Consider the following 24807-nt stretch of genomic DNA (forward strand, 5'->3'; position numbering starts at 1 on the left):
TTGCCTGGCTTTAGCAGGAGATTAATGTTTGCAGAATTCATATTTGATGGAAGTCTGCCATTTTCTTTGATTTCCAACAACGTTCTGTAAAAAACTGGTGCTAGAATCGTCCAGAATTCTTTGTAGAATTCTGCAGGAAAGCCGTCTGGACCTGGAGCCTTATTATTGGGCATACTTATCAGGGCTTCCTGGAGTTCACCTGATGTCAGTGGCGAATCCAGTGCCATTGCTTGAGTGTCTAATAATTTTGGAAGAGTTATGTTGTCTAAAAACTGATCAATTTCCTTTTTAGATGGGTTTATTTGTGGTGAATACAACCTTTTATAGAAATCCCTGAAAATGTTGTTTATTTGTTTCGGTTCGTATATTGTGTTCCCAGATGAATCTTTAATAGTTGTTTTTTCTTTATTTATTTTTATACATCGTTCTATCGAACAGCCCCAGCTCCTGCTGTCAGTCTTTGTAAATCTGCTCTTAAAACACATTTGTATTCACTGGCTTTTAATACAGTATGAGAGTTATTTGATATTTGATGTGTGCTATTAATATTATCAGTTATTTTAATAGTTATTTTGGATTCTTGTACAGCACTTTGGTCAACGCTGCTGTTGTAATTAATGTGCTATAAACACAAACAATCTTCAGTTAAAGATCCAAAACTAAAGATGTGATCGCTGCCTTTAGAAAATGTACTGATGCACAAGATATCAGCTCCATTAAGGTGGAATGTGGCCGTGTTAGAAACATGTTGGAAGAAGTTTGAAGCTGAAACTGTGAAGCTGAGAGTGAAAGAGCTCCAGCGTCTGTCACAGGAAACTTTCTTATTTCCACACTGATGAAAGCATCAAGCTTTGATTTCCTGCTGCTTTTATTGAGTCACACTGTGAAACTGAGCCACAGCTGAACCAGCATCCCTGTACAGCAGACACTTACAGAGCTTGGCTGCTTCCATTGAACCCTCTGCACAGAGCTTCAGTTTCCTCTTCTGGTCCCAAAGTGCAGAACAACAAGGTTTCAAACAGCTTCGTTCCAGCAGCATCAGCCACAGACATGCAGAGAGAATCCTTTTCTTGTGTTGTATGTTTGCATATCTGCTGTCTGTGTTGCTTTGTGAGGATGGATCATCTACTGCAGCTCCAGATAAACAAGCTGGACCTGAACCTGGTAGCTTCACTTAGAAGACACTTGTGACGGGAACGTGTGAGAAGTTTTGTGCAGACAAGTGTGGATTTAGAGTGTGGGACGAGCTCTCCAGTCTTTGTGGAGACCCACATTCTGCATACTGCCTGTGAGAAGCTGCAGACATTTGTCCTCCAAATCCACTGAGCAGCTGCTCGTGGTGGTATTAGCTTCATGTGTGCGTGTTAGCATGAAGCCTCGGCCACACTCTGCTGTGGACACGGTCACGGACAGCTGGACGCCTGATGGACGAGTCGTCCTTCCTGTTAAACTTCTTTGAAGTGAGCTTGAAGCTGCTGCTTGGGGCTGCTTATTGTACTGCAAATGTTCTGCAGACGAGTCCACGCGCTCACAACAAAGCTCAGTGTGGACGACGCTGTGCGTGCTCCAATGCTGATTGGTTGGAAAGTGGGTGGGAACAGGGAAGAGAGCGAAAGCAGCGTTCAGCACAAACATGGAGGATCAAAGAAGAAGAGCATGAGAAGCTCAGTGGACACTGTTCATTGTTTTAACTCTCGCTTTCACTTCAGCTTCACCAACAGCACAAGCAGAGCAGCCCACTGCCTGCATGGCTGGGACAGCGCCCCCTGGTGACTGTAAACCACTACAACATGTAGACGGCCGTCTGTAGGCTGGATGTAGCACCACCGCAGAGACGTGCTGCAGCTCTGTTTCGTTACCAAGCTGACATCAGAGGCTGTAGTTTACTGTTACCAACATAGAAAACTGAAGCTTCATCAGCTGGAGCTACAGAGCTGGAGAACAAAGGAGACTGAGAGGCCAGTCTGTTGTGAGAGGAAACATCAAGAGCCTGTTTGAAAGAAGACAAATGTGGATGCTGTGCCAGTCTGTGGTCTGTCAGAAGTCAGCTGAGTTACACTGCAAGAAGCTGCAGAATCTCAGGAGGAGATTTGGAAGTGTTTGTGGGACAAACTGGACTCAAAGAAAGAAGATGTTTGTGAAGTCTTTGGTGGAGGTGAGCAGTGTGAAGCAGAACACATGCAGATGTATCAGGAGGTCAGCATCAGCGTCTCCTTGTGGTGGACGGTAAAAGAATCAGAGCCAACGCTCCCGTCCACCCTCGGCATGAAGCAGTGCTGTTTCTGAAACAGGAGGACAAGTCCAGAGAAGACAGAGGAAGTAAAGATGAGGGTGGGACAGGACAGCAGGACTTCCTTCAGACCTGCAGCTCCATCACACTGCTGTAGGTCCTCTTCATCACACATGTACCTGCAGCCTGTCTTCAAGTCCAGGAGTCACCTCCACACTGTGTAGAAGCCTCCTGAGCAGACCATGGAGTCCAGCCTCTGTCAGGGAAGTCTGCACTAAAGACTGAAAGACTTCAAGCTGTCTCTGCTCCACCCGAGAAAGACCAGCACCGTATTTGTAGTGAATCAAGGAGGGAACATCAGCACTGCATCGTGGGAACAACACCGCAGGAACAAAGACACAGCACGGCCGATGAAGGACGAGGACAAAGGAAAGGTGAGTGAGAAGACCCTGGTGGTGTGGACGGACCTGCAGGGGCTCCAAGACTGAGGAACAGAGACGTCCATGTACCAGCTGAGGATGCTGCAGTGATCCAGGGAGCTCGGTCCAATCTGAGGCCGTGTGAACTACGTGGACCACAGTTTCTTCACAGACTTCAGCCACGTGAACATCTGGAGATCCAACAGTGCACAGCTGTTTCTCTCATCAGCTGCTGCAATGAGAGCTGCTGGAATCATCTCGAACAGCAGGAAATCACTGATGTTGTTTCTAACCAAAGCTATGGGACTGAGCTCCGCTGAGCTCCTTCTACTTTCATCCAGATATAAACTGCTACAGTCTGCTGATTATTGCTTTGCCTCCATCACACGAGCTCTTTATCCTGTTCTTCACTCTCATTGGTTCTTTGTCTGCTTGTTTTTACAACAGTAGTCATTCTGATTGGTCAAAGAAGACAATCAGCTGTGACTAAATGTAGCTCTTACAGCAGTGATGGGAATAACTACTGAAGCTAATCCAGTATCAAAGCTCAGGAATCAGCAGCTCCCACCTCGTTTTCTTTCAACAACTATTTTTAGCTGCTGTGTTTTTGTGTTTCTGCAGACCTCAGACATCCTGCTGCTCTGGACAACTTTTTCATTCTTTTTTATCATTCTTTTGCTTTTCTTTTATTATTATATGTATTAATATGTGAAACACTTATTCTTTGTATTTTTGCTTTGCTCCTGTCAAACTGCTTTAATAAAATCTGCTGCAGTCTAAACCGTGGACGGTCCCTTTTTAATCCTTTGTGAAACAATAAAGGTTTAAATCTGAGTATTCATCTATGTTAGTGTTTAATGGGTCTAATAGGTTGCTTTGGCCTTTCCCAGTAATATCTTCCCTTGGAGTCTGTGGTCCAGGCTTCTAAAACCATCCCAGGTTAACAAGAACTACAATCTAGAGGAGAGCTGCCATAACAGGTGTGACTGATGAGATCTGACCTGCAAGGTTACTCAGGTTTGTTTGTATCAGGACAAGCAGGGAAGACACCTGGGCATCAAGGTAGTTACAGCTGGGCGAGTGTCCTCACCCACATCGGCTTCACAACTCTGCATCATCTACTGAGTAAGACTCAGAGAATCAGAGATTAGAAGGTCTACAAAGATCTGAACCAGACTTCTTGTATAAACGTGTTAGTTCCACAGATCGACATTGTCAGCACAACTAAAACATGGAGACTGACCTCAGATTTTCTATTTGATGTTGTGGATTCTCCAGAAGAACACACAGATGCTTCACTCCTGAATCCTGCAGCTTGTTGGAGCTCAGGTCCACCTCTCTGGGATACGAAGGGTTGAGCTTCAGCACTGCTTCCAGATCATCACAGTGGATCTCAGACAAATTACAACGCTCCAATCTGTATAAAGAATGAAAGATGTAAATTTATTAGACAAAGTGTGAGCTTGAAATCATTCAGTGTTTCATCATCTGTTCAGAGCTGAAGAAGGTTCAGAATGTAGAAGTTTAGAAAATGGAAACTCCAAACAGCTGAAGCCAACAGGAAGCAGCTTCAAACAAACACAACAAGAGAAAAAACTCTGAATGTTTCACATTAAAGTTGTACATTTCTAACAAGAGTATTTTAAAGACAGCGTCACTGATGATCATCTTCTGCTCAGTGAAACTTTGGTTTTCCACATGTGAATGTTAATGATGCACAAAGACTGTGAGTGCAAAGAGGGAGCGAGGAGGATGACAGAGAGATGGTACAAGAGCATCAAGAACCTGGCGAGGAAATGAGCAGAAGGATTTTGGAGCCTGTTGGATTGAAGCTTTCACAGAGACGTGTTTGACTGGACACCAGCAGGACACTGACTGTTAATCCCAGGATTTGGATGAGCTTTTTGTCTTTATGGTCACAAATGATGCTGTAACTCTGTGACTGTCCTGGAACTTACGTCCTTTTGACCCGAGTTTCCACAGCTCTTATAACAGCAGTGTACATTCACCTGCAGGCACACGCTGCCTCTGCTTCAGCTCTGTTTATGATGCACAAACTGCAGGAACCAAACTCAGACTGGCTCATTTCAATCATGTCTGCTTACAAAGACACTTTGAAACTCTTATCAGTATGTTTCCTGTCCTACTAGGAGGGATCAAACTCTGGACCTTTGTTGTGGATCAGTGAAGGATGCTTAGAAATCCCTCCTGCTGCCTGAGCTTGAACATCATCAGCACTTTAACACTGAGCAGAGGGACGTGGAAAAGGCCTTCTGTCTTTATCTGACTGAAATGTTTCATTATGTGGGCTGAAGAAAATACAGTTGTAGACTATATTTATATGAAACATGTATATTTAATGCATTCAATGTATTTGAACCATATTTAATGCATATTACAGGATGTAACAGCTGCATGTGTCAACAATAATGGCTTTGATTTTGCCCCCTAAGAACATTTCTGTAGATCCGCCCCTGCAGCAAACGTGTGTGAGAGCAGCCACGGCCCGCTCCTCACTGGTTTCATTCACACTCATCTCATACTGAACACACACACTTTGTAGGAATCATCAGTACTTTGACTGTTTCTCAGGTTAGCTTCAGGTTAGCCATTTAGCATTTCTCCAGTCTGAGTCACTGAGTGTCACATGACGTGACAGAAGCTGATTGGTCAGCTGCAGTGATGGTGGTGGAGCAGCATTAATGATGATGATGCTGTAGAACAACAGGAACACGGGGATATCAGACTGTTAGTGGGTTTAGTCATTCCTGCTGCACTGTTTGTCCTTCTTATTGAAGCGACCTGCTGAGAGCTCACACTGTTCTCTGTAGAAATGATGTCAGTCTGACTCGTCACATGTTTGGAGGCATGTTTTATGTTTGCTCTTCTGGAAACTCTCAGTATCAAATATGGAAGATGCAAAGCAGACACGCTTTAGTCTGTATGGACCTGTTTCTGTAGCTGCCACCATCATTCTACATGTTTGTACATCAGCTTGTGAAATCCTGTCTACTGTCTTCATTTATTACTCTTCACCTGCTTCACTGTCACTGTTTGGGCAGAGCTGCCTGAGCCCCGCCCACACAGACACAGCTCCTCTCTGGAGCTAAAATTCTGCTTCATCTCTGCCTCTTTTCTTCATCCTCCATCTCTCTTTTCTCTTCTTCAGTGTTCTGCAGCCACGGAGCCTCACAGCCCTTACCACGCACATACCTGACCAGCAAGGATTACCCAGCATGCTGTGCAGCAGTGTCAGTTTGTAAATGTGCAATAATTGCTGCTCCAAACTGTTTCACAGATTGCTGTGTGCCGTGACCTTTGACCCGCTAAAGAGAGTCAGCTGTGGATTATTCATTGTTGTGTCTGATACTTAGAACTGTGAGGAAGAAGCTACACAGTTAATCAGGGTCCCCTCTCTCTGAATTAGGAAAGGTGGGCAGGCCGCGTGTGGGCCGCGGGCCATACGTTGAGTATCACTGTTTGAAATGTGAACATTGTTCTGCTACAGTCAATGGACTAAACCAGAGAAGAAGAAAACAGACTTTACCATGAAGATCCTCAGTGTGGATCAGTATAATATCAGCCTGATGTCTGCAGTTTAGTGTCAGCACAACTTTCACATCATATTCATCTCAGCACAACTAAAACATGCTGACTGACCTCAGAGTTTCAAATTTACATCCTGGATTCTCCAGAAGACCACACAGATGCTTCACTCCTGAACCCTGCAACTTATTGGAGCTCAGGTCCAGCTCTCTCAGATGGGAGGGGTTGGACTTCAGCGCTGCTGTCAGATAATCACAGCTGATCTCTGACAAACCACAGCCCCTCAATCTGTATAAAGAATGAAAGATGTAAGTTTATTAGACAAAGTGTGAGCTTGAAATCATTCAGTGTTTCATCATCTGTTCAGAGCTGAAGAAGGTTCAGAATGTAGAAGTTTAGAAAATGGAAACTCCAAACAGCTGAAGCCAACAGGAAGCAGCTTCAAACAAACACAACGAGAGAAAAAACTCTGAATGTTTCACATTAAAGTCGAACATTTCTCATAAAAACAGGACAAAGACTTGAAAAAGTCGTGTTTTTCCTTGTTTTGATTTTTCGAACCATGAAACTATTTAACAACACAGTTTGTTTCAAAGTCAAACTTGAGTCTGTCCATCGTACGGTCTGACTTATCAATGACAGCACACAGACGTCTGAGCTCCATATTATCGGTTGTTAAGCTTAACGTAGGGATCCTTTACCAACATTCACAGATAAACTTACAGACTTGCTTTAAGTCTCTGGGACAGCTTGCTCAGAGAGGCCGCTTTGGCAGCACATAGCAAAGCTCCAGATGCTTTCAGTGTGAAGTAACTCCACACTGCCAACATCTGGCACACCACAGCTGCTCTATCATGTGACGCGTACTGCTCCCACGTGCTGAGGTCACTACCTGCTTACACCATGTCACAAGTTTGTGAGGCGCTTTGGTGATAGTTAATGGATCAAGTTACATTTTTTATATCTCCCTGATATCCGATCCAGTAATTTAGGTCAGGATGGACCAAATAAAGTATATCGGATCGGTCCATCTCTAAATCAAACCTCTGTAACTTTGCTTCACTTCAGCAGCATCAGCTCATGTTCACATGTTGATTCATGGTTTGCTTCAGTTTTTGATCGACTGCAGAATATTTTGAAGGTTATCTGCTATAAAAAGCCAGAAGAGGAAAATCTGCTTCATGTGTTTCTGTTTGATCCTCAGTGACTTTGACACAAAGGCCTCTGCTGTGATGATCACACCTCTGATCAAGTCTCACAGTATCACAACTGATAAATGATCAGAGTTAGAATATTTCTGACTGTCTGCTGTGTGCCGTGACCTTTAACCCGCTGAAGAGAGTCAGCTGTGCATTATTCATTGTTGTGTCTGATACTTAGAACTGTGAGGAAGAAGCTACACAGTTAATCAGGGTCCCCTCTCTCTGAATCAGGAAAGGTGGGCAGGCCGCGTGTGGGCCGCGGGCCATACGTTGAGTATCACTGTTTGAAATGTGAACATTGTTCTGCTACAGTCAATGGACTAAACCAGAGAAGAAGAAAACAGCCTTTACCATGAAGATCCTCAGTGTGGATCAGTATAATATCAGCCTGATGTCTGCAGTTTAGTGTCAGCACAACTTTCACATCATATTCATCTCAGCACAACTAAAACATGCTGACTGACCTCAGAGTTTCAAGTTTACATCCTGGACTCTCCAGAAGACCACACAGATGCTTCGCTCCTGAATCCTGCAGGTTGTTCTTAGTGGATGGCCAGGCGTCATTACTCAGGTCCAGCTCTCTCAGATGGGAGGGGTTGGACTTCAGCGCTGCTGCCAAATAATCACAGCTGATCTCTGACAAACCACAGCCCATCAATCTGTGTAAAGAATGAAAGATGTAAGTTTATTAGACAAAGTGTGAGCTTGAAATCATTCAGTGTTTCATCATCTGTTCAGAGCTGAAGAAGGTTCAGAATGTAGAAGTTTAGAAAATGGAAACTCCAAACAGCTGAAGCCAACAGGAAGCAGCTTCAAACAAACACAACAAGAGAAAAAACTCTGAATGTTTCACATTAAAGTCGAACATTTCACATAAAAACAGGACAAAGACTTGAAAAAGTCGTGTTTTTCCTTCCAGGAACCACATGGCTTCACTTTTAAAGGTGAAGTGTGAAAGAAATGGACATATTTGAAGTCCAACACCTTTTTCCAGTCACATTATTAAAGCAGACAAACTACAAGCTCATTTTCATTCCAACAAGTCATCTTCTGACCTGGACTAACAACACTGGTCTCTATGTGCAGCTGGCTGTGAGACCAGTGCTCAGGGAGCGTCTACAAAGTGCAACACTGAAAGAACATCACACACTCACTTGCTTCCAGCACTTTCACACAAACATCTACTGTCATTATTGTCACCAAACTCTGTGGATCCTTTATTACAAATTCAAATGGGATCAAATGGTCAGACAAAAGACGGTTATGAGGAAATATGATGAAATGTTGTGTATTAGCAGCAAGTTATTGAATCATTTTCCTCAGAAACCAAACAAAATGATTGACAAACATGTTTTTACAAACTCAGTGTTGGACTTGGATCAGCAGGATAAGCTGATGTTTAAAGGCATTTGAGTCTCGCTGTATGAGAGTCCAGTTATTACTCAATATTTATGGATGATGTTCTTTCATTGTTGCACTTTGTAGACGCTCCCTGAGCCTCACAGCCAGCTGCACATGGACCAGCTGACATTACCCAGCATTAGAGGCGGGTGTAAAAAATTAATGTTCCCATTTAAATGGTTTTAATTTGAATAAAACGATGTTGATTCATTCAATCCTGAATCGATGTTTAATATAAATGTATTTTGCCAGAATCTCAGCTTAAAGCTCACAAACTATTTCAACAAGCAGCAAACAGCTAAAACAGTAAATGAGAGCAGTTAAACACACAAAGATGGAAACACAGAGCGTGGATCGTTCACTCGACGGCACGTACACGGACACGCCGTCGGGGCTGAAAGTGGACAGCTCACAGATCCTGAAGCTGCAAGTTTCATCCGTCTCCAACCAAAACTGAGTGAACCAGCAGCAAAAGAAGATCTAAATTCTGCTTCACGTTTGATAAATATGCTCATGAATTCTCTCTGACTTTGGCTGTTCCTGCCTGCACAGCTCTCTCTCTCTCAGTGTACTCCAAGAACAGCTTCAAACATCTGTTTCTGCATCATTCACTGTTTATTAGCCACCAGTCTACTGTTGTGTTCAGTGCTGTCGGCCTCTGACAGTAAAGCCTCATTTCTGCTGTTCAATGGAAACTTTTTAAAATGATGACAGATTACAAACTCTCAGCTGTGTCTGTAATCAAACCTCTGTAACTTTGCTTCACTTCAGCCATATTATTGGCTGTTAAGCTTAACGTAGGGATCCTTTACCAACATTCACAGATAAACTTACAGACTTGCTTTAAGTCTCTGGGACAGCTTGCTCAGAGAGGCCGCTTTGGCAGCACGTAGCAAAGCTCCAGATGCTTTCAGTGTGAAGTAACTCCACACTGCCAACATCTGGCACACCACAGCTGCTCTATCATGTGACGTGTACTGCTCCCACGTGGTGAGGTCACTACCTGCTTACACCATGTCACAAGTTTGTGAGGCGCTTTGGTGATAGTTAATGGATCAAGTTACATTTTTTATATCTCCCTGATATCCGATCCAGTAATTTAGGTCAGGATGGACCAAATAAAGTATATCGGATCGGTCCATCTCTAAATCAAACCTCTGTAACTTTGCTTCACTTCAGCAGCATCAGCTCATGTTCACATGTTGATTCATGGTTTGCTTCAGTTTTTGATCGACCGCAGAATATTTTGAAGGTTATCTGCTATAAAAAGCCAGAAGAGGAAAATCTGCTTCATGTGTTTCTGTTTGATCCTCAGTGACTTTGACACAAAGGCCTCTGCTGTGATGATCACACCTCTGATCAAGTCTCACAGTGTCACAACTGATAAATGATCAGAGTTAGAATATTTCTGACTGTCTGCTGTGTGCCGTGACCTTTGACCCACTAAAGAGAGTCAGCTGTGGATTATTCATTGTTGTGTCTGATACTTAGAAATGTGAGGAAGAAGCTACACAGTTAATCAGGGTCCCCTCTCTCTGAATCAGGAAAGGTGGGCAGGCCGCGTGTGGGCCGTGGGCCATACGTTGAGTATCACTGTTTGAAATGTGAACATTGTTCTGCTACAGTCAATGGACTAAACCAGAGAAGAAGAAAACAGACTTTACCATGAAGATCCTCAGTGTGGATCAGTATAATATCAGCCTGATGTCTGCAGTTTAGTGTCAGCACAACTTTCACATCATATTCATCTCAGCACAACTAAAACATGCTGACTGACCTCAGAGTTTCAAGTTTACATCCTGGACTCTCCAGGAAACCACACAGATGCTTCACTCCTGAATCCTGCAGGTTGTTGTAGTTCAGGTACAGCTCTCTCAGATGGGAGGGGTTGGACTTCAGCGCTGCTGCCAGATAATCACAGCTGACCTTTGACAAACCACAGTCCTTCAAACTGTATAAAGAATGAAAGATGTAAGTTTATTAGACAAAGTGTGAGCTTGAAATCATTCAGTGTTTCATCATCTGTTCAGAGCTGAAGAAGGTTCAGAATGTAGAAGTTTAGAAAATGGAAACTGTACTGTTCTCTCTATATATTAAACTCCCTGAGTGTGAACATAGATAAACAGCCAGCCAAACTCCTTTTCAAGAGCCATGAAGGTGAGTGTACTTGCTCCTTTAATGACTCCAAAACACAGCAATCATCTTGTACTGACATCATTGAACTGGAGTGAAACTAGAAAAACACATAAAACAAAACTCTTAATGGATTGTCATATAATCAGCAGGTAAATATATTCAGGCACTTACACGGGAGACTATGAAATAAGTATACTGTAGATATGCAAACTGATATTACTACAAAGAAAAACAAACACCTATAACTGCACTTCAAAGAAGGTACAAAATAATGTCTCAAAACACCATATTATTAATTGCTTAATATACAAAGAACTGACAGAACTTACGACTATTGCTTTCTGAAGGACACCTTTGAAGGATTGCTTTGGATTCCACATGAATGATTACAAAGGTGTAGCCATGCTTTTCCACTGTTCTCTGCATTTCCTGCTTCCTGTCTATGCACATGTCAAAATAAAAGCCTTCCTGTCTATCCAGATGTCAAAATAAAAGATTCACAATTTTTCGATGTATAACAATAGAAATACACTTTACACTTATTTGTCTCATTAGCATATGAACATATTGAAAACAGAACACTCCCCGTCTGGCATTACCAAATATGCCACTTCATGCTTAACTGTCTTTGGTTGACTTCTGACTCTCTATTAATAAGAGCAAAATAACATCACTTATAGGCCTTGAGAAAGTCTTTACTTTGTCTTGTGATGTTGTTCTGACTTCCACTTTGCGCACCTTCCCATCACTACTTGGAAAGGTGGTAGTGACCAACCCCATCGGCCACTCGTTACGAGATGACTGCTTCTGTTTGAGCAACACTACATCACCCACTTGTAAGTTGTGGCATGCTACTTGCCACTTGCGTCTTGGCTGCAGGGTGTGTAGATATTCATTTCTCCATCGTGTCCACAATTCGTCAGCAAGTGCCTGTACTCGTCTCCACTGGTACTTCAAAAGTTCTTTTCCAACAAACTCGCCAGCTGGAGGTGGTACACCAGGTTTCTGCGTTACTATCATAGCGGGAGACAGCAGCAGTGGTGAAGAAGGATCGGAGGAGACTGGGATCAATGGCCTTGCACTGATTATAGCAGACACCTCTGCCATCAAGGTACAGAGCACTTCATGAGTCAAGGAACTGTGTTTACCGTGAGACAACATGGTGTCCAGTATACTGCTGGTTACACCAATCACACGCTCCCACACACCTCCCATATGCGAGGCATGTGGAGGGTTGAACTCCCATGTACAGCCTTGTTCATAGAGGTATCTCAGGATCTTGTCTTGACTCTGATCATCTTGTCTTATTCTTAATTCAGAACATGCTCCAACAAAGTTTGTACCGCAGTCTGACCTCAGCTGCTTCACAGGCCCTCTTAAAGCAAAAAGTCTGCGTAGTGCATTGATGCAGCTACTTGAGTCCATGGACTCAATGACTTCTATATGCACAACCCTGGTACTCATGCATGTGAAAAGGATCGCCCATCGCTTACTCTGAGCTGCTCCACCTCGAGTTCTTCGGGTGATTGCCTCCCACGGACCAAAAACATCCAACCCTACATATGTAAAGGGAGGAGACATGCTCAGACGTTCTGGGGGAAGGTTGGCCATTTTCTGGACTTCCAGTTTTCCTCTCAGCTTTCGGCAGACAATACAGGACTGGATTACAGAGCTAATCAACCTTTTGCCAGCAACAATCCACAGGCCTTCTGCTCTGATTGCCCCTTCTGTAAACTGTCGTCCTTGATGTTTTAATCTTTTCATGGTAATGGGTCACTAGCAATTTGGTCACATGATTCTGTTTTGGGAGAATGATTGGATTTTTCATTCCAAGACTAACAGTGGAGTGCTTCAGACGTCCACCAACCCGTAAAAGACCGTTGCACATGAAAGAGTCTAGCTTGAGGATTGTGCTTGTCTTTGAAATTGCTCTATTCTCTTGCAGTGCAACATACTCTTCTGGATAAGCGTCCCTTTGGACCAACCTAAGTATGGTCAGCTTTGCTGCCTCCAGTTCTTCTGGAGTATGAAGTTTGTTGCACATATGCCATCTTCTACATGTATTTGGGGGGTTAGTACTGAATGATTGAGTCTGGTGGCTCAAGAAGGCAACTGCTCTCAGTAAAGACCTCCATGTGGAGAAGCGTTGGAACCTATTTGAAGTCAACTTACCCTCGGTTATATGGGTAGCTCAGGATGTCAGCTGTGGTCTTACCTCCACATCTGTATTTGGTTCCACCAGCTCAAAGGGCTCATGTGTTTCAGCCACAGGAGGCTTGTGAAGAAAATCTGGACCTGTAAACCACATAGTCTCTCCAAGCCGAGATGCTGGGACCGATCTGGTGGCTAGGTCAGCTGGATTCTGATCTGTTGGCACGTAGTGCCACTGCTGAAGAGAAGTTGTCTGTCGAATTCGGTGAACACGATTGTGCACATACACATAGAATCATTTAGAATCATTGTGGATGTATCCAAGAACCACCTTGCTGTCACAGAAAAACTTCACAGTATCAGGTTTAAGATCGAGTTCCCTGAGGATTAGTTCTGCCACTTCGACGGCCAGCACTGCCCCACAGAGTTCCAGGCGAGGGATTGTGGGCTCTGGTTTAGGAGCTAGCTTGGCTTTCCCAAGTACAAAGCCGACTCGACACTCTTCATCTGTAGTGATGACTTTCAGGTAAGCTACTGCTCCTATGGCCCAGTTTGAGGCGTCAGAGAATAAACACAGCTCAGTATACATGGCAGTGGAGAGGGACTGTTGTATGTAGGCACGAGGAAGCTGAAGATTACTCAAATCCTGTAGTGATCTTCTCCATGTTTCCCATTCATTTAACTTGTTTGTGGGAAGTTCTGTATCCCAGTCGCATATGTCAGCTGAAAGCTCCCTTAGTAGTGCTCGTCCTCGGATGGTCACTGGAGCAGCCAAGCCCAGTGGGTCGAAGAGGCTGTTAACTGTCGATAGCACTCCTCGGCGAGTGAAGGGTTTATCGTCAGCTGCAACCTTGAATGTGAAGGTGTCAGAATCTATCCTCCAGCACAGACCAAGGCTTCTTTGTGCTGGGAGAACTTCCTCATTTAGCGCCAAGTAGAGCAGGGCGATATGGCCAAAAATATTTATCACGATATATATATTTGAAAATTTGCGATAACGATATAACTGACGATATAATTGATGCGAGACAAAATACAACTCCACAACATTACTAGCGCAAAAAGACAACCATCCATTTATTTTCACTTAAACAAGAAGCTGGTTTTTATGTGCATTAAAGCTATATAAAAATTTAACAGTGCAAATGCAAATTCCTTCCTGAAAGTTTAACCAAAAGGCATTTCCAGTAGAAATGGGCTGACATATCCTGAGCATAACCATGTATAATATCCACTGAAGTTAAAAAGAGGTACTTTGCAACATTAAACTGCAGTGTGCAGTACATATTTTTCAGACCATAAGGTGCACGGGATTATAAGGCACATTAAGCGAAACAAAGCAGTCAGATAAATCAAACTTTATTAAACTCATTCTTCTTGCTTCCTCCACTTCTGTACCATTGATTCATTAATGCTGTATTCTATCACAGCTGCTCTATTCCCATGTTGTTGCAGTATATTAATGACTAACCTCATATTGTGGATGGATTATCTCAGTTGTTCTCCTGACTGAAGTTTGGTCCGTTTACAGCATCCTGCCATGCGATTGCATTTGTCTCTAACTATCAGGAACCTTAACGTTAACTTTTATAAGTGGAAAAGTGTTAGTGTTCGTCCTCCAGCTTCACTGTTTATGTTATGCTAACATAGCTGTGTCGCTAGCGATCACGTAGCACATCATTATATACCAGGTAGCCCAACTTCAGTAACCCTACAAACGTCACTGCTGTTTAGTTTCCTGTCTTCATTTATGTTGGAAGTGATAGCAGAGCTGTACGTTTGAATTTTTTCAGAAATCTCTCAGTCAGAACATGTTATATCATGCTTAGGTAACTAGTGAAACTAGCGAGCGAACTTCTGCTAGCTTCCTGCTAACTTCTAACTCCGTTAAATGTAATAAATTATGTTTTTGTAGCCGGATGGGCTACTCGCCTTTCTTTTCTCTCTCGCTCACTCTACTGCTCTCTCTCTCTCTCTCTCTCCTGTGCTTGCTCCCACTGCGCGCTTACGTTAACTAGGAGCCCACCTGTATATTGATTACAGGGCGGCGTTTACCTGTATAAAGGGAAGCCGGGTTTTCTCGTTGGATTATTTTCCTCCCGAGCTTCTGGTGCGATACAGCGGTAGACGCTGGCTTGTTGGCTAAATTACTGAGGCGATCAGGTCGTGTGATTGCTACAGGTAGGTCTCCCCTTCGATTTCTGATTTCTCCCTAACATCGGCAATTAGTAGTTAAATTTCTGCGGCCCGCTACAGCGTGGCTGTTTTTCTTTCCTTTGCTCCAGCCGTGGTGAGGAGACGCGTGAGTGCATCCGCCGTGCAGTACAGCGCCTCCAAGTTCTGGGGTAAGCCGCTTATTTTATAGCTGCTAGTTTTGTAAATTAAAGAAGATTAAGGTTAGTTTTGCCTTTTCTTATTTGTAGGATTTGATTGCTGCCGCACCCTCTCAGGGATCAACTGCCTGATTTTAAGCGAAGAGTTGAGACGCCTGCCTAGCTGCTGTCTTGTCTTGCCTTGTTTTATCTTGTGTTCCGATCTGTTGGTTGTCCAGTTTTGTTCCTGCTCCTTACCTCGCCCCTGGGGGCTTTGGGTCTCACGCTAAGCCCCTTTTTGGACTATCGTTTCACTCCAGCTTTCGCGGCGGGTCGGGGCGATCCTCAGCTGCATATTGGGCTGGTGTTACAAAACTGGTACAGGACCTGGGCTTCCCCCAGGTCCTGTAGGGCTTAGCGGTGCTGCTGCCATAGGCCCCGGTCTGGATGGGCCTGGGATCCCTTGCCTTGGTGGGTACTAGAGGACGGGGGTGCCTACTGGGGTCAGCCGGGGAGCTGGCCCTAAGGAGGGGCATTTTGCCCCTCCCTTCTTTTCCTCCCCATCCCCGGCTGCCTCCCTCTTCCCGCTCCACCACACCCACCCACACAGGTAGGGCCTTGGGGTGCGGGTGTGTCACCAGGGTACAGGGGAGGCATTCCCCCCCCTCTGTCCCCTTCTGGCCACCTGCGCCTCAATTTTATTTCACAACTTAGACATCCACATTATTCACACTCTCATAACACACACACACATACATATATATATATATATATATATATATATATATATATATATATGTAGGGCCTTGAGGGTGACCAGGTTAACGGCGTCCAGAGGACGGTCTGTGTTTTCAACCCTACCTCTGGCGCCGGTGCCCACCTCTCAATTTTAAATCCATGTAGACATTGAGGGTTCTCGGGAGGGGCCGTGCTAACACCTGCTGCTCTCTGGCAGCAGCACCATGCCCTCCCTTGTTTTAAATGCACTTTAGAACAACACGCAGCAACACTACACATGAGCGGGAGGAGGGAGGTATGGGGTCTTCACACACCCCCGTTCTCTACTAGCCATCGGGGCGGGGGGGCTGGGAGGAGGTGTTGGCCGTCCGATTGGCCTCCCTGCTGCTGCGGAGCCTGGGGCGGTCTGCTTGCCTCCACCCCGGGGGAAAGGGTCACATATCTTGGGTCTGGGTGCCGTTTCCCCCTCTGGGGGCGAGGGTACCTGGACCCGGGGCATAGAGTATGTTTGGGGAGTATGATTGTGTGTACATGTCTATGTATGTCTGTCCCTACGTTGGGTGAGTGCTGAGTGTTTGTATATGTGTGCATGAGGGTGGGAAAGCATGTTTATGTCTGTGTGTGCCTGTTTGTCTGTGTCTATATGTCAGGTCGGGTCTTAGACTCCACCTCCCTGGGTACTCCCAGGCCCTCCAAGTGTGGAGGCCTATCTCCCCTCACCACACTCCCTGCTGGTAACTGATGCCCTCAGGGGTTGGTGCATTGGTGGTTCTTGGTGTCCGGGGCTGGGCGCTCAGGTATGCACCAGCTCACTCCCGGTGGCTAATTGGCGGGGCCTGGTGCCTGTCGCTCGGTCAGGCCTCTTCCGGAGCAAAGGGGGCCCTCGGGCCTCCGGCCTCGGGCCTGCAACTCGGTTCACTCTGGCACAGCTGGCTGCCGGCAGAGCCGGCGGGCACGCCGGTGCAGCCCCCTCTGGCTTCTGCTCCGTGGCTACTGGGTGACCCCCTCATCTGGGGATCTCCTCAGCCCTTCCCAGGAAGGTGGCACGGATGCCCCTCCGGTGGTCCTCCTTGGGCTCTCGCACTCTGGGGCCTCTGGATGTCTGGAGCCTGGATCTCCTCCATGCCTGCTTCATGCCCTGGGGGACGGGGCTATGGCCCTCCACACCCTCTAGCAGACCATTACATGGGGAAACCTTTTGTATACAAGCGCGTTGATCCACACAGGTGTACACACGGGTGTTCACTGTTCGTAGACAAACTACATCTTTCATAGCTGCTACTTCAAAGCACATTGTGCGCTGTCTGTCATGCATGCTGCACAACAACTTTCAATATTTAGTATTTACTGCTGTTCACACTTAGCTAGATTAACGTGATGGTGTTGTGTTTAGTATGTTGCTTTGTTTTGTTTGTTTTGGGTTTTTTTTGCTTGTCTTCTCCTTTTTCTCTCAACAGGTGATCCAGGAGATTTTTTTTTTTTTCTTTCTCTTTGTCTTTGTAAGTGCCCTTTCTCACTGTCCCTTTTCCCTTCTGTTTTTCTTTTCCTTCCACTCTTTCTTTCTCCCTTTCCTATCCCCCAGTCATGTCTGTCCCATCTGTAACAACTGAAAATAAAATAAATAAAAATAACAAAGTTTGATCAAATGGACCAATACGGCAATGCCATGATGATCCATTTGGCAAAATAAATCCATTTGGTATCCTTGTTGGTCTTCAGACAACAATTCTGACGGCTTAAGAACCAAATGGGACAGGCAAAAAACAAACAAACAAACAAAAAAAAAAACTGGTACTGCCTCTCCCTTTTCTCCCAGTTGTGGAGAGCTGCGCGAGACTGAGTGGGGCTACGGACAATCGGAACCAGCACCAGCTGTGGGCTGGCTCGCAGAGTACAAGTACTTCTAATCTGTGCTCTGTGGTGTGTATGTCTTGTGCTTTTATTTCAGCGAACTGAGGATCTACCAGCGGCCGTGGGACCCTAGGTGGCGGGTCGTTTTCCACACTTCTTTTGTTGTACAGCACCAGGTGAATAGACTATAGTAGGTTTTTTTGTGTGGTTTTCTTTTGGTCCACCGCTGCTGGTAAGTCCCAGTTGTGTGTTTATTTTTATTGTAATTTGGGACACCGTTTTAGACATTTAGTGCGCTCTCAGTGTTTTGTTTTTTTATTTTACATTAATAAATAAAATTGCGTTAATATTTGAGTCGGCCTCAGTGTGCATCCCTGAACCTGCGCAAATGTTGTTGTTTTAATTACATTTCATTTTTAAAGTTCATATTTCCTGGGGGCTAGAATTCCCCCTCAGGTGGCGTTGTCATTTTATTATTTCTTTTATAACCCCGCCGACCACTTGGTCACATTTTCATAGTTACACGTAGTAAAGCAGTAATGCTGATAGTTTTATTAAAGATGAAAGAATTTAGACAGTTTTTAACTCTCAGTGATGCTGCAGTGTTCGTTTGACTTTGGGACCTGAAGCATACGGAGTTTAGGACCCAGATTACTCCCAGATTTAAGAGCATCTTAGTCCGACAAATACGGCAATAACGATGGCCGGCTTGCATGTTCTGCAAAAAAATGTGCTTTGTCATGTATCTGACGGACAAACACCAAACCAGTTCCACATCACTGAAGTTGCACCATTTTTACAAACCAATTCTGGTTCATCTGTTTCACTCAACAATCGGCTATGTGCGTATGAAAACAAAGGCACTGCGCATGCGCGTTTTACTCATATTCTATCGCGATATTTCATTTTCCTATCGTTGCCTAACATTATACCGGTATTACCATGAATGGTATAATATGGCCCAGCCCTAGCGCCAAGTCTTTTAAACCTGTAGCCAGCTCTTCAGGGGTGAAAGCCCGCATCACTTTAATACTGTTGGAGGCAATCTTATGCAGTTTGAGATTAGATTCTGCCAGTGATGCTTGAGTGTGCTTGAGAAGGTCAATAGCCTCTGCTTCTGTCGAGAGAGAGATCAGTCCATCGTCCACATAAAAGTGTCTCTCCACAAACTAGCGTGTGTCAGGTCCGTATTTGTGCTCACCCTCTTGGGAAGCTCTTCGAAGTCCATATATAGCGACTGCAGATGATGGGCTATTCTCAAACACATGCACACGCATACAGTATTCCTCTACTTCCTTTGTAAGGTCATGATCTTTGTGCCAAAGAAATCTTGGATAATTTCTGTGGTCCTTTCTCACCATGAAACCATAGAACATCTGTTGGATGTCGGCTGTCACAGCAACAATGTCCTTTCTGAACCTGAGCAGCACTCCCAACAGGGAGTTATTTAGGTCAGGGCCTGAGAGCAGGACGCCGTTAAGAGAAATGCCACTTTCTTGTGCGCTTGAGTCAAATACCACACGTATTTGATCGGGTTTTTGGGGGTGGTAGACCCCAAAAAATGGGTAAATACCAACATTCTTCATGTTCTTGGAGAGAAGGTGCATTCTCAGCGTGCCCATTTTCAAAGAGCTTCTTCATGAACGCAATGAACTGCTCTTTTATTTTAGGATTTTTGCCCAGTGTGCGATCCAGAGAGTGGAGACGAGACAAGGCTTGAGCACGGTTGTTTGGTAGGCATGGTCTGGGCGACCTGAATGGTAGAGGAGCAACCGAGCTGTTTTGTTCATTCTGACAGAACTCCTTCTGCATGATGTTCAGAAAGCTCTCGTCTTCAAACGACAAAGCCGGTTCGTTATCACGTTTGTCTTGTGAATACACTTACCCCAAGTTTTTCCTCAGCAGGCATGTTGATGGAGCCATAACTGGACAGGCAAGGGTAAATATCGGGTCTTTGCTCCCCGCTATACGCCAACTTTTCTTTCACAGATATTTGATTCTGGCATGGCACCATGAAAGATGGACGTCCATTCGGCAGGACACTAGTCTTATAGACAGCTACAGTAGCCTTGTGTGCCCTGTTGATGCAAACTTCCCCAACTATCACCCATCCCAAATCCAACTGCTGGGCAAAGGGAGCATTGTGGGGGCCGTTAATTTGTTGCCTTACTTTGTGCACACGTATGAGATCTCTTCCCAGTAAGATCAAAATCTGTGCTTCGGGATCTATCTCAGGAATGTAAGGCGCTATGGGCATCAAGTGGGCATGGGAACCCACAACCTCTGGTGAGGGGATTTCAGACCTGTTGGTCATGATGTCATTACATTCAATGAGTGGAGTTAAGTCTAAGCACACTTCACCATCTAAAGCCTCAATCTGGAAACCGACTGCCTTTCTTCCTGTCATCTCAGTAGTACCAGCGCATGTCTTCAGCAAGTACGGGGAAAGGTTGCTACTGATCCCAAAGAGTTGGAAAAACTCAGATTTGGCCAGCGAGCAATTGCTCTGGTCATCAGGGATGACATACATGTTGACTGAGCGCTCTCGTTGTCCCTTTGGAAAAACTCACACCAGGCAGATCTTAGCGCAAGATCGTTCAAGGAGACCATCTCCACAGACTTCAGTGCACTTTGAGGTTACCTCTGTTGTGGAGTTGTTTCGCTGGTCTTAATCTGACACTGATGCAGGAGGCGACACTTCTGGGAGAGTAGTCTCCGGATGAAGAGCAGTGCAGTGCTTATCACTCTCACATTCATTGCACTGTACGTTCATGTGACATTCCCTCGCAACATGAGTAACTGAGCAGCACCTAAAGCACCGTCTGTGGTCCTTTAATAACTTCTTCCGTTCCATGAGTGGTTTCGCTTTAAAGACCCTACATTTTTCCAGAGGGTGGGGTTTGTTGTGAAGTGGACAGTACTTAGCAAGATCATTTGTGCCTCTCCCATCTGTTTCTTCTCTATGGAGCTTGGATTAACTACTGTAGACACGATTGTCTTTCTAATGGCTATGGCAGTTCTCCCACCATCATGATTTGCCATGGGTTTTTCATTTCAATTATAATAACGGCTGCTGTTTGTCAAAACAAAACTGGGATCATTTCTAGCCTTGGCTTCACTGTTGACAAAATCCACAAAAAAGGCAAATGGGGGAAAGCATACCCTATGCTGTTTTTTATACCTTGAACCAGCGGAGAGCCATTTTTCTTGCAGGTTCACGGGAAGCTTTTCGACAATGGGGTTAATGCCTCTTGGAGTATCCAAGTAACTAAGACCTGGTAGATAACCATCTTCCTTGGCTGCCAAAAGCTCCATCAGTAGGTCACTCAATTCCCTTAGTTTTATGTTTTCTCTCAACATGAGGCAAGGGAAGCAGTCCGGTCGCTTAAAGAGAGCACACTCTATCACTTCTGGGGTTGCATAACATTCTTGAAGTCTCAACCATGACAAATTAAGTGCAGCTTCAGGGTTAGTGATATGAGCAGCAAGGATCCTTTTTACATGTTCTGATGATTCCTTGCCAAGCCATTTTACTGGTAGATCTAACTCTTCACTGGCTGTCAGCTCCAAATCCTGAATGGTGCTGAGGAAGGATGAGTGCCAAGCTCTGTAGCCTTCTGGCTGATCATCAAATTTAGTGAGATGTGTGGTTACTAATTCCCTGCGTGCCAGATATTTTACAGCTGAAGCCAACAGGAAGCAGCTTCAAACAAACACAACAAGAGAAAAAACTCTGAATGTTTCACATTAAAGTCGTACATTTCTCATAAAAACAGGACAAAGACTTGAAAAAGTCGTGTTTTTCCTTCCAGGAACCACATGGCTTTACTTTTAAAGGCGAAGTGTGAAAGAAATGGACATATTTGAAGTCCAACACCTTTTTCCAGTCACATTATTAAAGCAGACAAACTACAAGCTCATTTTCATTCCAACAAGTCATCTTCTGACCTGGACTAACAACACTGGTCTCTATGTGCAGCTGGCTGTGAGACCAGTGCTCAGGGAGCGTCTACAAAGTGCAACACTGAAAGAACATCACACACTCATTTGCTTCCAGCACTTTCACACAAACATCCACTGTCATTATTGTCACCAAACTCTGTGGATCCTTTATTGCAAATTCAAATGGGATCAAATGGTCAGACAAAAGAGGGTTATGAGGAAATATGATGAAATGTTGTGTATTAGCAGCAAGTTATTGAATCATTTTCCTCAGAAACCAAGCAAAATGATTGACAAACATGTTTTTACAAACTCAGTGTTGGACTTGGATCAGCAGGATAAGCTGATGTTTAAAGGCATTTGAGTCTCGCTGTATGAGAGTCCAGTTATTACTCAATATTTATGGATGATGTTCTTTCAGTGTTGCACTTTGTAGACGCTCCCTGAGCCTCACAGCCAGCTGCACATGGAGCAGCTGACATTACCCAGCATTAGAGGCGGGTGTAAAAAATTAATGTTCCCATTTAAATGGTTTTAATTTGAATAAAACGATGTTGATTCATTCAATCCTGAATCGATGTTTAATATAAATGTATTTTGCCAGAATCTCAGCTTAAAACTCACAAACTATTTCAACAAGCAGCAAACAGCTAAAACAGTAAATGAGAGCAGCTAAACACACAAAGATGGAAACACAGAGCGTGGATCGTTCACTTGACGGCGCGTACATGGACACGCCGTCGGGGCTGAAAGTGGACAGCTCACAGATCCTGAAGCTGCAGGTTTCATCTCTCTCCAATCAAAACTGAGTGAACCAGCAGCAAAAGAAGATCCAAACTCTGCTTCACGTTTGATAAATATGCTCATGAATTCTCTCTGACTTTGGCTGTTCCTGCCTGCACAGCTCTCTCTCTCTCAGTGTACTCCAAGAACAGCTTCAAACATCTGTTTCTGCATCATTCACTGTTTATTAGCCACCAGTCTGCTGTTGTGTTCAGTGCTGTCGGCCTCTGACAGTAAAGCCTCATTTCTGCTGTTCGATGGAAACTTTTAAAAATGATGACAGATTACAAACTCTCAGCTGTGTCTGTAATCAAACCTCTGTAACTTTGCTTCACTTCAGCAGCATCAGCTCATGTTCACATGTTGATTCATGGTTTGCTTCAGTTTTGGATTGACTGCAGAATATTTTGAAGGTTATCTGCTATAAAAAGCCAGAAGAGGAAAATCTGCTTCATGCGTTTCTGTTTGATCCTCAGTGACTTTCACACAAAGGCCTCTGCTGTGATGATCACACCTCTGATCAAGTCTCACAGTGTCACAACTGATAAATGATCAGAGTTAGAATATTTCTGACTGTCTGCTGTGTGCCGTGACCTTTGACCTGCTAAAGAGAGTCAGCTGTGCATTATTCATTGTTGTGTCTGATACTTAGAAATGTGAGGAAGAAGCTACACAGTTAATCAGGGTCCCCTCTCTCTGAATCAGGAAAGGTGGGCAGGCCGCGTGTGGGCCGCGGGCCATACGTTGAGTATCACTGTTTGAAATGTGAACATTGTTCTGCTACAGTCAATGGACTAAACCAGAGAAGAAGAAAACAGACTTTACCATGAAGATCCTCAGTGTGGATCAGTATAATATCAGCCTGATGTCTGCAGTTTAGTGTCAGCACAACTTTCACATCATATTCATCTCAGCACAACTAAAACATGCTGACTGACCTCAGAGTTTCAACTTTACATCCTGGACTCTCCAGGAAACCACACAGATGCTTCACTCCTGGATCCTGCAGGTTGTTGTAGCTCAGGTGCAGCTCTCTCAGATGGGAGGGGTTGGACTTCAGTGCTGCTGCCAGATAATCACAGCTGATCTCTGAGAAATCACAACGCTCCAATCTGTGTAAAGAATGAAAGATGTAAGTTTATTGGACAAAGTGTGAGCTTGAAATCATTCAGTGTTTCATCATCTGTTCAGAGCTGAAGAAGGTTCAGAATGTAGAAGTTTAGAAAATGGAAACTCCAAACAGCTGAAGCCAACAGGAAGCAGCTTCAAACAAACACAACAAGAGAAAAAACTCTGAATGTTTCACATTAAAGTCGTACATTTCTCATAAAAACAGGACAAAGACTTGAAAAAGTCGTGTTTTTCCTTCCAGGAACCACATGGCTTCACTTTTAAAGGTGAAGTGTGAAAGAAATGGACATATTTGAAGTCCAACACCTTTTTCCAGTCACCTTATTAAAGCAGACAAACTACAAGCTCATTTTCATTCCAACAAGTCATCTTCTGACCTGGACTAACAACACTGGTCTCTATGTGCAGCTGGCTGTGAGACCAGTGCTCAGGGAGCGTCTACAAAGTGCAACACTGAAAGAACATCACACACTCATTTGCTTCCAGCACTTTCACACAAACATCTACTGTCATTATTGTCACCAAACTCTGTGGATCCTTTATTGCAAATTCAAATGGGATCAAATGGTCAGACAAAAGAGGGTTATGAGGAAATATGATGAAATGTTGTGTATTAGCAGCAAGTTATTGAATCATTTTCCTCAGAAACCAAACAAAATGATTGACAAACATGTTTTTACAAACTCAGTGTTGGACTTGGATCAGCAGGATAAGCTGATGTTTAAAGGCATTTGAGTCTCGCTGTATGAGAGTCCAGTTATTACTCAGTATTTATGGATGATGTTCTTTCATTGTTGCACTTTGTAGACGCTCCCTGAGCCTCACAGCCAGCTGCACATGGAGCAGCTGACATTACCCAGCATTAGAGGCGGGTGTAAAAAATTAATGTTCCCATTTAAATGGTTTTAATTTGAATAAAACGATGTTGATTCATTCAATCCTGAATCGATGTTTAATATAAATGT

The 24807-nt window shown here is 44.3% G+C and overlaps 1 protein-coding gene across 1 annotated transcript in view; it reads right to left on the minus strand.

Moving 5' to 3' along the window:
• LOC109195640 (ribonuclease inhibitor-like) overlaps positions 1-24807 on the minus strand; it is a gene marked incomplete at its 3' end in the record, with an annotated part of 50401 nt that overhangs the window by 14331 nt on the left and 11263 nt on the right. The window contains exons 3-5 of the mRNA XM_025906042.1: positions 7862-8056; positions 6310-6483; positions 3893-4066 (exon numbers count right to left, since the gene is read on the minus strand). Of these exons, the coding sequence (XP_025761827.1) occupies positions 3893-4066; positions 6310-6483; positions 7862-8052 (539 nt within the window). The remainder of the gene's footprint in view (positions 1-3892; positions 4067-6309; positions 6484-7861; positions 8057-24807) is intronic.

The sequence above is a fragment of the Oreochromis niloticus genome, linkage group LG3 (genome assembly GCF_001858045.2).
Source record: "Oreochromis niloticus isolate F11D_XX linkage group LG3, O_niloticus_UMD_NMBU, whole genome shotgun sequence".
Classification (NCBI taxonomy): domain Eukaryota; kingdom Metazoa; phylum Chordata; class Actinopteri; order Cichliformes; family Cichlidae; genus Oreochromis; species Oreochromis niloticus.